This window comes from Opisthorchis viverrini (genome assembly GCF_000715545.1).
Source record: "Opisthorchis viverrini unplaced genomic scaffold opera_v5_528, whole genome shotgun sequence".
Lineage (NCBI taxonomy): Eukaryota > Metazoa > Platyhelminthes > Trematoda > Opisthorchiida > Opisthorchiidae > Opisthorchis > Opisthorchis viverrini.
The window spans coordinates 35,167-48,004 of NW_008752189.1; the positions used below are offsets into that span (position 1 = coordinate 35,167).

Genomic DNA, 12,838 nt, shown 5'->3' on the forward strand with positions numbered 1-12,838 from the left:
AACTAACTAGGAGGAGGGATTCCTTCTGTAAGTGGTTTTCAAAGACTGTTTTGGTTATGACTAGGCTTCGATCAACATGTTAAGAACAAGCTGCGGCTGATACAAATGTGCAACGGAATTCACTGTCGCACTAGACAAGAAAGGCTTCCAAGCAGACAGCGAAATGACAGCTCCGAAATAAATGTCATCGCGAGACTTAGAGGGACTCCTAAGGGAAATGCTTGCAAGCACGGAACAACCTGAACACCCCTGGATAAGGGTACAGATACACACCGTTGAGGTTACCGATACGGAACTTTGAGTGACGCGTAGGTCCGAATATTAAAAGAACTGGGTTCGAAATTCTACGGTACTATTTACACAAGGGTAAGCAAATGTATACAACAAACTTCAATTGTCCACGTTGGCAGCGTCAACAAGTCTGTCAGTCTGTCACTGACCAGCATAGTGCAGTGCCAACGTCCGCACACGAGAACAACGGTGAGCAGAATGCTGGCCCAGTAGTGTGGGTTGCGGTAGTCCCGTCCAACGAGTCTCGTGATTCTCTGTGGCCGTGCGATCACACGGAACTGGGAAGGAAACAAGTCAAGACATGCTCAGAAAACGGGACACGAACGCGCGTGGGTAAGTAGGTCAGCTACACACATTCAGGCACGCGACAGCCTTCACGAACGCGCGTGGGTAAGTAGGTCAGCTACACACATTCAGGCACGGAGACGACAGCCTTTGCCATAAGTTGAGCGGGAGGTGCAGATAAGCAAAGCAAGTGGAGAGTGGATTAGACAAATGCATGGGGAGGGACCATCATAAGGTCAAGTTAGATTCAATACGCATACTGTTGTGTATGAAAACATCTACGATTGTTGACTGTTCAGGCTGAGGGAAATCAGATAAGTGATCGATGCTCAAGTAGCATAGCGAACATCGTGATCGCTGCTCCGAAAAGCGCTCATACACTCAAAGACACCAAGACTTATCAGTAAGAAATGACCTAATCGGACGTGTTAAGAGAATCCATAGAATTTCCAGCACGTGCGAAGAAATTCACTCATCAAACTAACAACTGCCTGGTGACGACGTCAGCAGTTAGAGTGATCTCTCCTTCAATCCGGTCAAAATAGCTTCATATAAAGGGATGTCCCCATCTTGAGGGTCAACCGATTCTTTGGTTTTCTGCGACAGCCGAACTTCTATGTCGACTAGTTTGCTTCTGGGAGAAGTTTCCGTACCAAGTTTTAGGGAATTCTCTGGGAGGTTTCATTCGTTTATAACGATTTGACAACCCTATTTCGTCGTGCTTTGCACCATAGATTACCGATCACCTCCCGCGCATGGATAGCAGATTTGACAATTCAACTTGATGAACCATGCAACAGATGACCTATCTCACACTGATCGTCGAACTGGAATATACTGGTGACAAGGTCTTTTAACCTGAATCACAGACCATCCGCAAGATACATTCATTAGACTGCGAGGTATACATGACGTATCGCTTTTTCGGTTGTCATCAGGAATCAAGCGATTACGTTTTAGAAAAGGGAAACTGCTGTTGCCTCATTTTATTAATAGCTCCACCATTCGAATCTTTTGAAAACTGCTTCGCAGATTCTCTTTGATTGAGCACGGATTACGCATTCAAGGGAACGCTTGAGAACGTTAACTTTTCAGGAACTTTGTGAAGATGAGATATTCACTTTCGTGTCTAATGGATTGTAAGCGCTTAGTTCTTGTTCGTTAATAAACAACTCCGCACTGAAAGGAATTCATCCATCCACTGGTAATTATTCAATCGGAAAGTCGTTCGCGATGTGCGCTGATTGGTTGTTGGTCTGTTCACCTAGTTTACAAGTTGGATTGCAAACTCTTCATCTCCAATCGAAGTGACACCATCAGTGCAGGGTTGACTTGAAAACGGGGGCGAGATGGCCCAAGTGGTTAGAACGCGAAGTTACTGACCGGAATGTCCGTGTTTCGAACCCGACCTCTGCCTCTCGACTTCTCCTGTCTAGGCTTCGGCGACCTGACAGTATCCCAGCCCTCGTGCCTCATTCGTGTGGCATGGCAGCTAGGCACCGAAAAGGTGCTACAGCTGGACGGTTTGACTGGGAAAGTTGTTTAGCTGCGACAACCAGTGTCCTGTAAGCTAAGGGAAGTAGAGGGCCGAGGTGCGGAAGAACACAAAGTGATGGCGAGTAAAAACCGCCTTCAGACCAAAAAACCGTTCAGTGCTGTGGGTGGATCGATACACATGGAATACCAACTCACGTACGCCTCCACATGGCTCGTGTATTATATTAAAACGTCCATTCGCCTGCTCTGAATTACACTGGAGAATTTCTGTTACACCTAGAAAATAGTTCAACGCTCCCAATGATCAATAAGGACGAACTGGACAGTAGAAAAAATACGTTCTATTGCAATATAAGATATCAAGTTAATGCGCTTGTAAATCACATTCGAAAGTTGCGGATATTAATAAGGATCGACGGGGAAGCAAGTGGCTGCTATCGGATTATTATCCGTATTCACAACGATGTCCACAACCGGTTGGGCACTCCGAGCGTCTGCTGAGCCACGCCTACAAGGAAATGAGAGCAATACGAGTGGTCCGTTGTGTTCGGAATTTGGAATTAATGTCATGACGATCCCATGGAAGGGAAAAATGAACTTCGAGGCTTTTTAGGGTGAGTATTTCAGGGTGGTGATTCACCCGGAATCGTGCTTAACCAGGAATGCTACCTAGGCAAATACTGTTGAAGATTTGGGCGACGAGCAAATGACCATCCGAGACGTGTGAAAGAAAGTGTGACTACTCAAGGAGGCACACATGGTTGTGCAGTTCCTTGGCCAGGTCTCATCGTTAAAGTTCTCAGCTTTTAGCTGTCTTACGGATCAAGCTGTTCATCACAAGAGCAGGGTCAACCCGTTTGGTGCAAATGATGGCATTGATGTTACTTCTTGTATATTCGGGGCGGACGTGGCCCTAGTAGTTAGAGCGCGAATTTACTGACCGGAAGGTCCGTGGTTCGAATCCGGCCTCCGCCTCTCGACTTCCCCTGTCTAGGCTTGGGCAACCTGGCAGTATCCCAGCCCTCGTGCAACCTTCGGGTGGCATGGCAGTTAGGCACCGAGAGGGTGCTACAGCTGAACGATTTTTTTCTTGTCTATTCGATTTGTGAGATAGAATAGTCTGAACAATAATTGCTTCACGTTGGTATGAAATACAAAATTATAGTCGTATTCCGACTTATGGGCAAGGATGACCACCAATGGACCACTGGTTTTGACCAGGGGTTACAAATGACTACATGGAAAAAGGCACTCTGTGCACTGAGAAGACGTACCTCAGTGGAGCAAAAAAACTCGAAATACGGCGCCCATTAGCCGCACAATGATCCCGGCTGCAAAACCTTTACGAGTGGAGCAAAACGTTTTGCGTCAAAATGTTGCATTTTGTTGCATATGTGCTCAAGCCAAAAACCATTTTAATCTCCGTTCATATTTCTGCAGCTCGCCAAGTTTTATCGTCCACTGGAGCAATCATACCTCTGGCGGAAAAGGCTGGTGGAATGATTTCCCAGCATCGCTGAGCCACCGGGATGCCTAAATGGGGCTCAGAAGTTTGGACTGGTACTCTGAACTCAACTACCCAACTGCTTTAGTCCATCAGGGACACGTCATAGCTTTCGAAAACGCAATTCCATTGTGCGAATACCGAGCGCCGCGAAACACACTCACGTGCGCATCTGTTTGGTTCAACTGAATCCAACTAGATCAATCATTTATGGTGGCGTTGTGAATGTGCTGCACAAGGCCGTCTCAATCTTCGTACGATTCTTGAAACATCAAAGTGTGTTTCCTTGCGAGAAAACTGGTCGGAGAGTTTTCATAAAGGTTGCTGAAAACTCTTCGACAGTCCACGACCGGTTAAGCCCTTTTTGGGGCTCACCAGGTAGGCGCAGTCCCCGAGTTTCCGCCGACCTTATGTTCCACTTGAACCAAAGTTGGACTGTTTGCCACTCAAATTGGTTTTCACGAGAAACTCAACTGAATCTCTCGTTTATGGTATTCTACAACTGAATGTGCCGCACACAGACCGCCTGATGTTTCAGTTGGCACGATATTCGAGATATCGCAGTATATTTTCATAAAGGACACTACTCACAAGGTTCCTGAAAACTCTTCGACAGGCCACGACCGGTTTTGCCCTTCTGGGGGCTCATCAGGTGGGCGCAGTCCTCTACTTGGGGATCGTGTTGTAGTTGCGGTCCCCCGATTTCCCGTGTAGCTTATGGCTTACTTGTGTCATCAGACAGTTCCTCGCAGTCGGAGGGTTGCCCGTACTCATCAATGATGTATGTGGCGTATCTACCCAAGTCAAAAGCGTTGTTGCTAGGATAGGATTATGTCCCATATCATCCGGCTGAGCGGCGGTACCCATCCACGAGTCCGGCAGTTTACTAACGCGATACTCGAACCACACTGATTTTAATGAGTGCAGCCTCTTACAGTGTTATAACAAGCCAAACAAATCTTATAGGAGTGCATGTTATCAAGATGGCTCAAGTGGTTCGAGCATGAATTTACTAACCGGAAGATCCGTGAACTCGACCTGCCAAACAAATCTCATAGGAGTGCATGTTATCAAGATGGCTCAAGTGGTTCGAGCATGAATTTACTAACCGGAAGATCCGTGGTTCGAACCCGACCTCTTCCACTCGACTTCCCCTGTCTAGGCTTGAGCAACCTGACAGTATTCCAGCCCTCGTGTGGCATGGCGGCTAGGCACTGAAAGGGTGCTACAGCTGAACGATTATGTTATCAGCCATTTAGGCCGGTAGTATAAACAAGACACCTGAATGAGTTCAACTACTAGTGAAAACCGACCTTTTTGGAAGGATGCCAATAAAAATACGGTGAAATTCAGGATAATAACGGATATGGAAGATCGTACGAACAGGCAAAACACTAGATTGTATCTGCATTATCAGTGTGCGTTGAAATTCTTTTGTCGCTACCACAGCAGTGTCAGTGCCCCTAGCCGTTCTCTCTTCTAAGTAAGCGGTGTCAAATTAACGGTTTCAATTGTGTTCCAATGTGCACTAACTTGCATGTGTTCCAAATGGCCGCCGTGGCTGCATCCCCGACACCAAACAAACAATCCACGAACTGTCTGGTGGCATAAAGCGCATGTGGCGTTGATTGCGTCGGCTGTGCTCGCGTGCCGTGAGCAAGCCCAACCGGCGTGTCCGGTAGCCAGCTGGGTCGCCTCAGTGGCAACAAAACGTTTCGAACAGCGACCGCAATGAATGGACAATGTGGTGGAGGTCTGATTGGCCGAAGAAACGTCTGGCGCCAGAGCACTCATTGATGTGGAGTTGAGCAGACTTGTGGCTCCACCCGTACTACCGCTTTTCCAACGAGTTCGAATACTAGACTCCTGTTTGCTGTCAGAGAGCCCCATGGTTGTGCTCTTGTAGGTATCTGATTCAGCCTCCGCTGCGTTGAGATACAAACAAGAAATCAGTGTTAATTATTACGAAGGGTGGAGAGGTCAGTACGAAGCCCGGGAATACGTACGGCAACTTTGTTCTAGGTCAACCTATAAGGGAACAGGTCAAACCAGTGTAACAGTGTGGATGAAGCATGCAAGCAGCCTATTGTCCTGTGGCCAGGATTCACCTCCGTATCTGACGGAGGCGGAAGGTTCCTACGAAAATTATGGAAACACTTTGCAGTGCTGGTTTATGATTGTCTAATATCCACAGAACGTTTATGAAAGTTCAAGAAAACATTTGAGTGTTCACTTTAAAAAAAACTGTACAGGTCAGATGTTTGGTTTCGTGTCTAATAGCTTTTAACCGCGGCAACGTTATTTAGACCACTGGGAGCATTTTTCACTGAGATGGAATCTTGGCCAGGTGACGCAATATTTTTTACACACACACACATGATCCAAAAGATCTGGCCAGAAAAAAGCTTCCGCCGAAGGTAGCCAACACTACAAGCATTTTTTTCGATAACTGATCGACTACACCACTTTTGGTGATAAACTAAGAGGAATGCTCTCCCCAGAGTTTTAAGCACTCCAAGACTTTTGAACTATGAAAACTGGAGAAGTGTGGCTACGTTGAAAACAAAGCCAGTCAAAATGAATAAGCCATATCCGCCGTCTTAAAAAACTGAGTAAGACATTCATGGTTGGGTGCTTTGTTTCTCCTTAAAACTTGCAGCTTTTTCAACCTTGCCTTCCGATGAAATCCAGTGGTTCACAACCCACGATGGACCCGCGAGTGCACTCATCGTTGTATGTGGTGCCTGAGCCAAGATGACTTGTGACCATACTAACAAGCAAAAACCGTTTAACCGAGGCAACCTGTTGGTGAAGCACAAAAGACGAGGTACTGCCAGGTTGCCAAAACCTATGAAGGTCAGTCACGCCCTAACCACAGCTATCCTGAATGACTCGAAATGTCTTACTCGGAGAGGCACACGAAGTGAACTGGAATAAGTTGCAGGGTTACATTCCTCATTGATGGATACACTGATCAGCAGTTTCCTTGGCCTAGTGTTGCGGACAAGTTCAAATAAAGTTCAACTACTGTCGCCTCTTCGATTTCTCGGACCCCTTTAGTCATCAGTTCTCGGTTTTCAGAATGCGGGTCAACCGTGGTTCAACAGGATTCGAAGAATCGTATTCTCCTCCTGATAAGATCATGTTTCTTGCCAAGGTTAGGTGCACGGATAGTTGTGAGATCTAAGATGAGTCGAGCCGTGACTGTATCATGAGGTGCGTACGGTGAAACGTTGAATTCATCGCACCGTAAATTTCGGGCTAGTTTTCATTTGGCCGATTGGTTTCTTTCAGCCCCGAGAGCCGTCTAGAGGGTTGTTGTTGACAGACTGCTTTGAGAGCTCAACTTTGCATGCAGCAACTGCCATACTGACGAATGAGTGTCCTCTTGATCGAACGGAAACGATCGTGATCTAAGAATGTGCACGTGTTCCAAAAGCAGCGACAGTTTTGAATGTAAGCTGGCCCTTTGGAAGTATGTTTAAATATTGGTAGCTCGGGTCAATTTATTGACTGTTGATCATGTGGCAGTTGGCTTGCAAGCGTCTCGTTACCATTCTAGGGGACGTCGTCAGTGCAGTGATGGCAGAAGCCTGCTTGAGGTACTTTACCTTGGACAGTTGACTCACACGGCGGTTGCAAAAGGTAGGATTTTGTTTCCGAATCTTGGCCTTAGACTGTGACTTAACATCTGACTTGAGAAGGGGAGAGAGAAAGCGACTTCTGAGGGAGCCTGCTTGAAGCCATTGAAATTTCGGCAAAATATGACCATATTGGTTGTGTTGTCGACGACGACTGTCAACCGTCGGATGGCCGAAGTGCACGGTTCCTAGGGCTCCTAACTAGCCTTGGGCAGCACCACTACTTCCATCCAGGTGGGAATGCTGGGGTTGTCCGGGGGACATATGATGCTGTGTCCATACTTCTATCGAATGACTCGATCTCGTAGCAGGATAGTAGCATACGGACCGGTTACCCACTATCAGAGTCCTAGAATAGTCGAACTTTTGGGACAAAGTTCCATCCAGAGTAGTTCGTGGGAAAGTGGAACAAAATAGCTCAGTGGTTAAGGCTCGAACTTACCACCCGGAAGGTCCTTGGTTCGAAACCAACCTCAACTGCTCCTGTCTAAGATTGAACAACCTGGCAGTGCTTCCTTCTTGTGACATGGCAGCTACGCACCGGATTGATGTTACAGCCGAACGATTAATTCGCGAGACCGCAGATTAATTCAGTTTCGGCCGCTATGTCAAGGTCACAGCTAAGCTGTGGTGTGTCTTTCGTAGGGCCTACCTCGTCCAGTGGTGCGGAGTTATTTTGAACGGAGAGAGAAGCCGTTTTCGTATCACGGTCAACTCCGCCCGTCGTTCCACTCGTGGAGCTGAAGGGTCAATAAATTCGAACCTGCGGAATACAGGTTTCTACGGAGCAAAAATGTCGCGTAAAGTAGCTTGATAAAGTGTTTGAATAATCAGATTAGTGAGAGGGCAGTAAACATAGCTGAAGACTTCATGAGGTACAAAATAGGAGCCCTAGGTCCAAAAATTCATCTTCACACACACAAACGGTGTGAAGAGAGAATCCCTCCAGAAACTCACTATTTAGTCGACACAAAGGTCGAATAGCGGGTTGCATTGCCATGACACGTCGCAAATCTTTTTGCACCTGAACGCTGTCCACGCCACCTTTGGAACTGCCACACTGTTTGATAATCCTGGCGCAAACGGTCCACAGGCGAAAACGAGAAAGCAGTTCTGTCGGTAGGACAAAGGCACGGATATGGTCGGATATCAGCATAGAAGGAGGTAACGATATCCAGTGGCAGAACAAGCCCACAGAGTATGTGCGCAATACTCACCCAGATAGGCCATGAACCAACTGGAGATGCGTGCCTCAGTAATCCATTCTGTGATGCGTAAACGTTCAGAGCCAAGAGCCAATAGGGCAGTGCACACAGTCTGAACGTGACCTGCCTCAACCTGAAAGTTGGAAGTAAAATGGCCCATCGTTTCAACTTTCGTGCATGTTCAAATTCGGTTGTGCTTAACTTTGCATCGGCTAGTCTAACCTGAAAGATAAACAGTCAAACTTTAACGTCACAAGCATTGGGTATTGGGCATCCTGTTTACTCAAGGCATTACCGATGGACGAACAGAACGGCGATAGTTGTACCGAAGGTTACGTCTACCGAAGACACCCGACAGGCACGCAGTTGCCTCTTAAAGCAAACCCATTCCTAGCAAAAGACAGTCAAGCCTCCGTTCCATAAACGGACCAGAATACATTGTTGCTTGTGTTTATTGACATTGAGATACGCTATTAGGTTCATGAAACCAAAAACATCACAAGACCCCACTTTCGGAGAGGACAATTATTATGCAAGGATTTTCTACAACATGCAAAATTTGACCAAGGCGAAGAGACCGAAGCCAGATAGAACACAATGGGACGGATGGGACAAATTAGGCCAATTGACGCCGTTGAATAAAAAAAGGTGCGGTTTTGCACATTATTGTGTGGTGCGCCAAGCTATCAATGTGTCTTTGTGTTTAAATGATTTTGGTATCAGTTACATGGGTGCGGCACCCGTTTGACCTGTTTGTACGAGACAGCTGGATTATTCGACTGACTTTATTCCGAGGTGTTATCAGTCCCGGAACACGAGCCCTCTAATAAGTGCCTAAAATCGAATATCAGCCTGGGATTTTGGAACAAATCAACGTAGAAGACGACATAGCAGTGCTTAACCAGATTCAGCAAACCGGGACACGTCAGAAGCTCCGAAAAATCAGGATCCAAAGCCAGTTAACAGAAAACGTGAACAACAAAAGGACTTAAAATCCTTCTCAACTGATTATTCTAGTGCAATCGCTAAATCTAACAAGAGTAACTAACCTGCGAAAATGAACAGGTTCGAAGCAGAAGAACATGGTTGATCTGCATCACGTGCTTTGACAATATCATATAATGTGAAAAACGACTTTTAAGGAGTCCAAAGTACGTGCTGACAACCTTCTCGGTGGGTAGGGGATAAGTCATTCTAGTTTTTCTTGGGGCGTTTCTGAAGACAAAGTCACTCATGTAGTCCTCTGCCAAACGTTCAGCTAGGATTCTTCAAATGAATAAACAATCCACAGTCTATAAGACCAAAAAGTGCACAGCTGTTCGAAAAACGTTGCTTGGAATCAATGTTTTATGGTCTTTGAGAATGGTTCCCTACTCAATCACATATCAGGATCACGGGGTCTTCGTATCATCCACAGGCGGTTATGGAGGAGCACACTACTGGACCGAGCTCCTCCTGCAGATTGGGGAACTGCATAAGACAAAAGGTTGTGCACATGAACTATATCCTTTAAGCGCCCTTTCGGTGCCCAGCTGCCATGCCGCACGTAGGAGGCACGACAGCTGGGGTACTGCCAGGTTGCCCTAGTCTAGACAGGGGAAGTCGAGATGCAGGTTCGAACCACGAACCTTCCGGTCAGTAAATTCGCGCTCTAACCACTTAGTCCATTTCGCCCCCCACAGACTTAATACTCGTCCTAGGTAGTTGTAAGACTCGATAGTGAATACAATATAATCACAGCAAAGGTGAGAAGTTGATGGGGGATTTATTGATAAGTGTCAGGAAGGTCGGATTCCTGAAGACAGAGAGAGAGAGAGAACCATTGCTTTGAAGGCCAGTCTAGTCTGGTCTCCATGAATAAACAAAGCTGAAATGATGCATAAACCAGAGTCCAGCACCACATACACATCATTCAGCCTTGTACAGGCTCGAGCAGCTTAACGAGGGTCATAACTGCTTGCAGTTTCGACGACTCTAGTTCAAACGTCCGCCATGGCGCATTCGAACTGACCTATAGCCCCAGTCTCCAGTTGTTTCATCAGTTCCAATTTGGACTAGATGTGTACGTTATCGTATAATGCGACAAACATTTTCCATACATGAAACAATACTTACCAACTCGTATAACCACTGAACAACAAGAGACGAAGCGTCTGGCAATTGAAGAGTCCCTAACTCCGCTGCATGCCGCGGTGACGGACCCAAAGCGGAGTTGAAAGGAGCCAACAGATGGACACCGGTGTCAGCATGGGCATCTGTCACTGGTTTGTTCACTCGAGATTCGTTGACAATCGTTGAATCAACGGCGTCTTTGTGCACGCCTGCACTAAAGTGTGTGAAGAGGTTCGAAGCAACGACGTGAGCCACAAAAAGCCTGAGACTAGCTGCAATATCATACGAAAAAGAACGTTCATGGTAGCCAAATTCGGCGTTTCCATAGATTCAGGAAGATTTACTTATGATGAGCCTCACTTCGCCTACCTACCATCATCATCATTACCAGCCACAGTTTCGTTCATCGATGATTTGGAGGGGTGTGGTAGGTAGCTGCGCATTGGAGGCGGGAGCTGACGTAATTGATGCGTAAATGCAATGTTGTCAGTGGACTGTTAACTGGAGAGATTGGGAAGGGAGCTATGCACCGAAGGCAATGGCTTGGATGCATGAGCGCCATTGAGGGCACGACTGGGCCATGTCTGACAATATCTTCCTGTCCAGGGAGATGGTAATGACCAACGCAGCTGAGTTTGTTGGTAATGGCCTTCACACTTGTCTGTCAAGGCACTGTTTGACCTTCTCTGACTGGTTTCCACACTTCGCATGGTTGTGCGAAAAAGACCCTTGGCATATGCAGTACTTGACCAAGCCAGCGCAGCCTATGGGGTGTGATCAGTTCATCCATCATGGGCGGGTGAGTTCTTCCGAAAACCATTCGACGTATTTCGGCATTGCTGACCCGGTGTTCCACCAGACTCGGACAATGCCCCGAAGACACCTATGGTCAAAAGCTGATAGTCTTGACGTCTTCGGTGTGCAGCGGCCACGTTGCTGATTCGTATAGTGATGCGCATGGCACCGAAGCATTGTAAACTGGACGCCTGACGGATAAGCTTATGCCACACCTACACCACACGCGATGCAGTTTCGCAAAAGCTGTTCCGGCCATCGCAAATCGGATGGAAATATCATCTTTCGCGAGACGACAGGGACTGAAACAGCTATCCAGGTGGACAAACTCGTATACCTTTAAATCGACTCATCGGGAAACATCAGGTTAGGCTTCGAGCCCATGCAGTCTTGCACTAACACTAAACATTACAGGTGTAAAGCACATGCCAAACCTTGAGCCATTAAATACCGTTTGCATTACCTCGGCGTCAAATCAAAGAAGAGCTACGTCGTCTGTGTAATCGATATCTGTGAGCAGACGCCTCGGGAGCACTTCGACTCCACACGCATTAGAGGCTAGTTGTGAGGTTTCCATAATCGTATCAGTCGTAAAGTTGAAGAGGAAAGGTGAAATAGGACAGCCATACCTGACACCACTTGATGTGGTGAACTCAGACGAGAGCTTCCCGTAGACCTTCACACATCCGCAGGGGTTGGCATATGGCACCTCAAGAAGGGTCAGTAATTTACGGGGGACACTTTTGCTCTGGGCACTGTCGTTGTACTTGACGGTCCACAGAATCAAAAGCAGCTATCGAGTCCAGAACGACCACCACTGTTGGTTGCTGGAAGCAGTATCATTGTCGCAGTGTCGGAAGGGGAAGATGTGATCTACACATATTTTTGCAGGACGAAACCAGCTTGGTTTCCACAGATCTGTCTCTCACTGCGTTTAGTCAATCTTTAAAGGATAAGACCAGAGAGCACCTCGGATACTACAGCTACCGGGCTGATGCCAGGGTGATTTTCGCACATCGTCCGCATACCCTTTTTAAGGACGGAATAACAGTTGACGTGTCCCATTCTGCGGGCACCTCTCCTCCTCTTCCAGGACGAGAAGGACGTCGTCTGCATATTCCAGATCAACAAAGTTTTAGTTACAGGCCTTTGAACGCCGGGGTTTTGGGGACCTTCCAGCGTTCATCTCATGATTCCATCGATCACGATGTTAAAGAAAAATGTAGAGTGAGCATCTCCAACGGATAATGCTTTTTGTACGGAAGATTTAGAGAGTTCGCCATATACTCTCATACATCCGGAAGTCTGGGAATACAACAGAGGTTGTTATGTTCACCAAATTCCGAGGCATTCCTTGGTGAGCAAGCGTGTCAAGAAGAACAGCCGACTTGGAAATCCAGGAATACTAGCATTGTGGGTCGCTTATACGTATGGCGTTGTTCTAGCACCTGACGAGGTGTGAAGATTTGGTCAATGCAACCTCCTACCAGGCCGGAATCCCGCTTGCT

General features: G+C 47.0%; 1 protein-coding gene across 1 annotated transcript in view; it reads right to left on the reverse strand.

Moving 5' to 3' along the window:
• The window catches only part of T265_11589 (hypothetical protein), a gene marked incomplete at both ends in the record, with an annotated part of 66,147 nt that overhangs the window by 17,248 nt on the left and 36,061 nt on the right, over positions 1 to 12,838 (reverse strand). Inside the window, 5 exons of the mRNA XM_009178278.1 lie at positions 441 to 569; positions 5,111 to 5,502; positions 8,436 to 8,556; positions 10,539 to 10,807; positions 10,909 to 11,029. Coding sequence (XP_009176542.1) covers positions 441 to 569; positions 5,111 to 5,502; positions 8,436 to 8,556; positions 10,539 to 10,807; positions 10,909 to 11,029 — 1,032 coding nt within the window. The remainder of the gene's footprint in view (positions 1 to 440; positions 570 to 5,110; positions 5,503 to 8,435; positions 8,557 to 10,538; positions 10,808 to 10,908; positions 11,030 to 12,838) is intronic.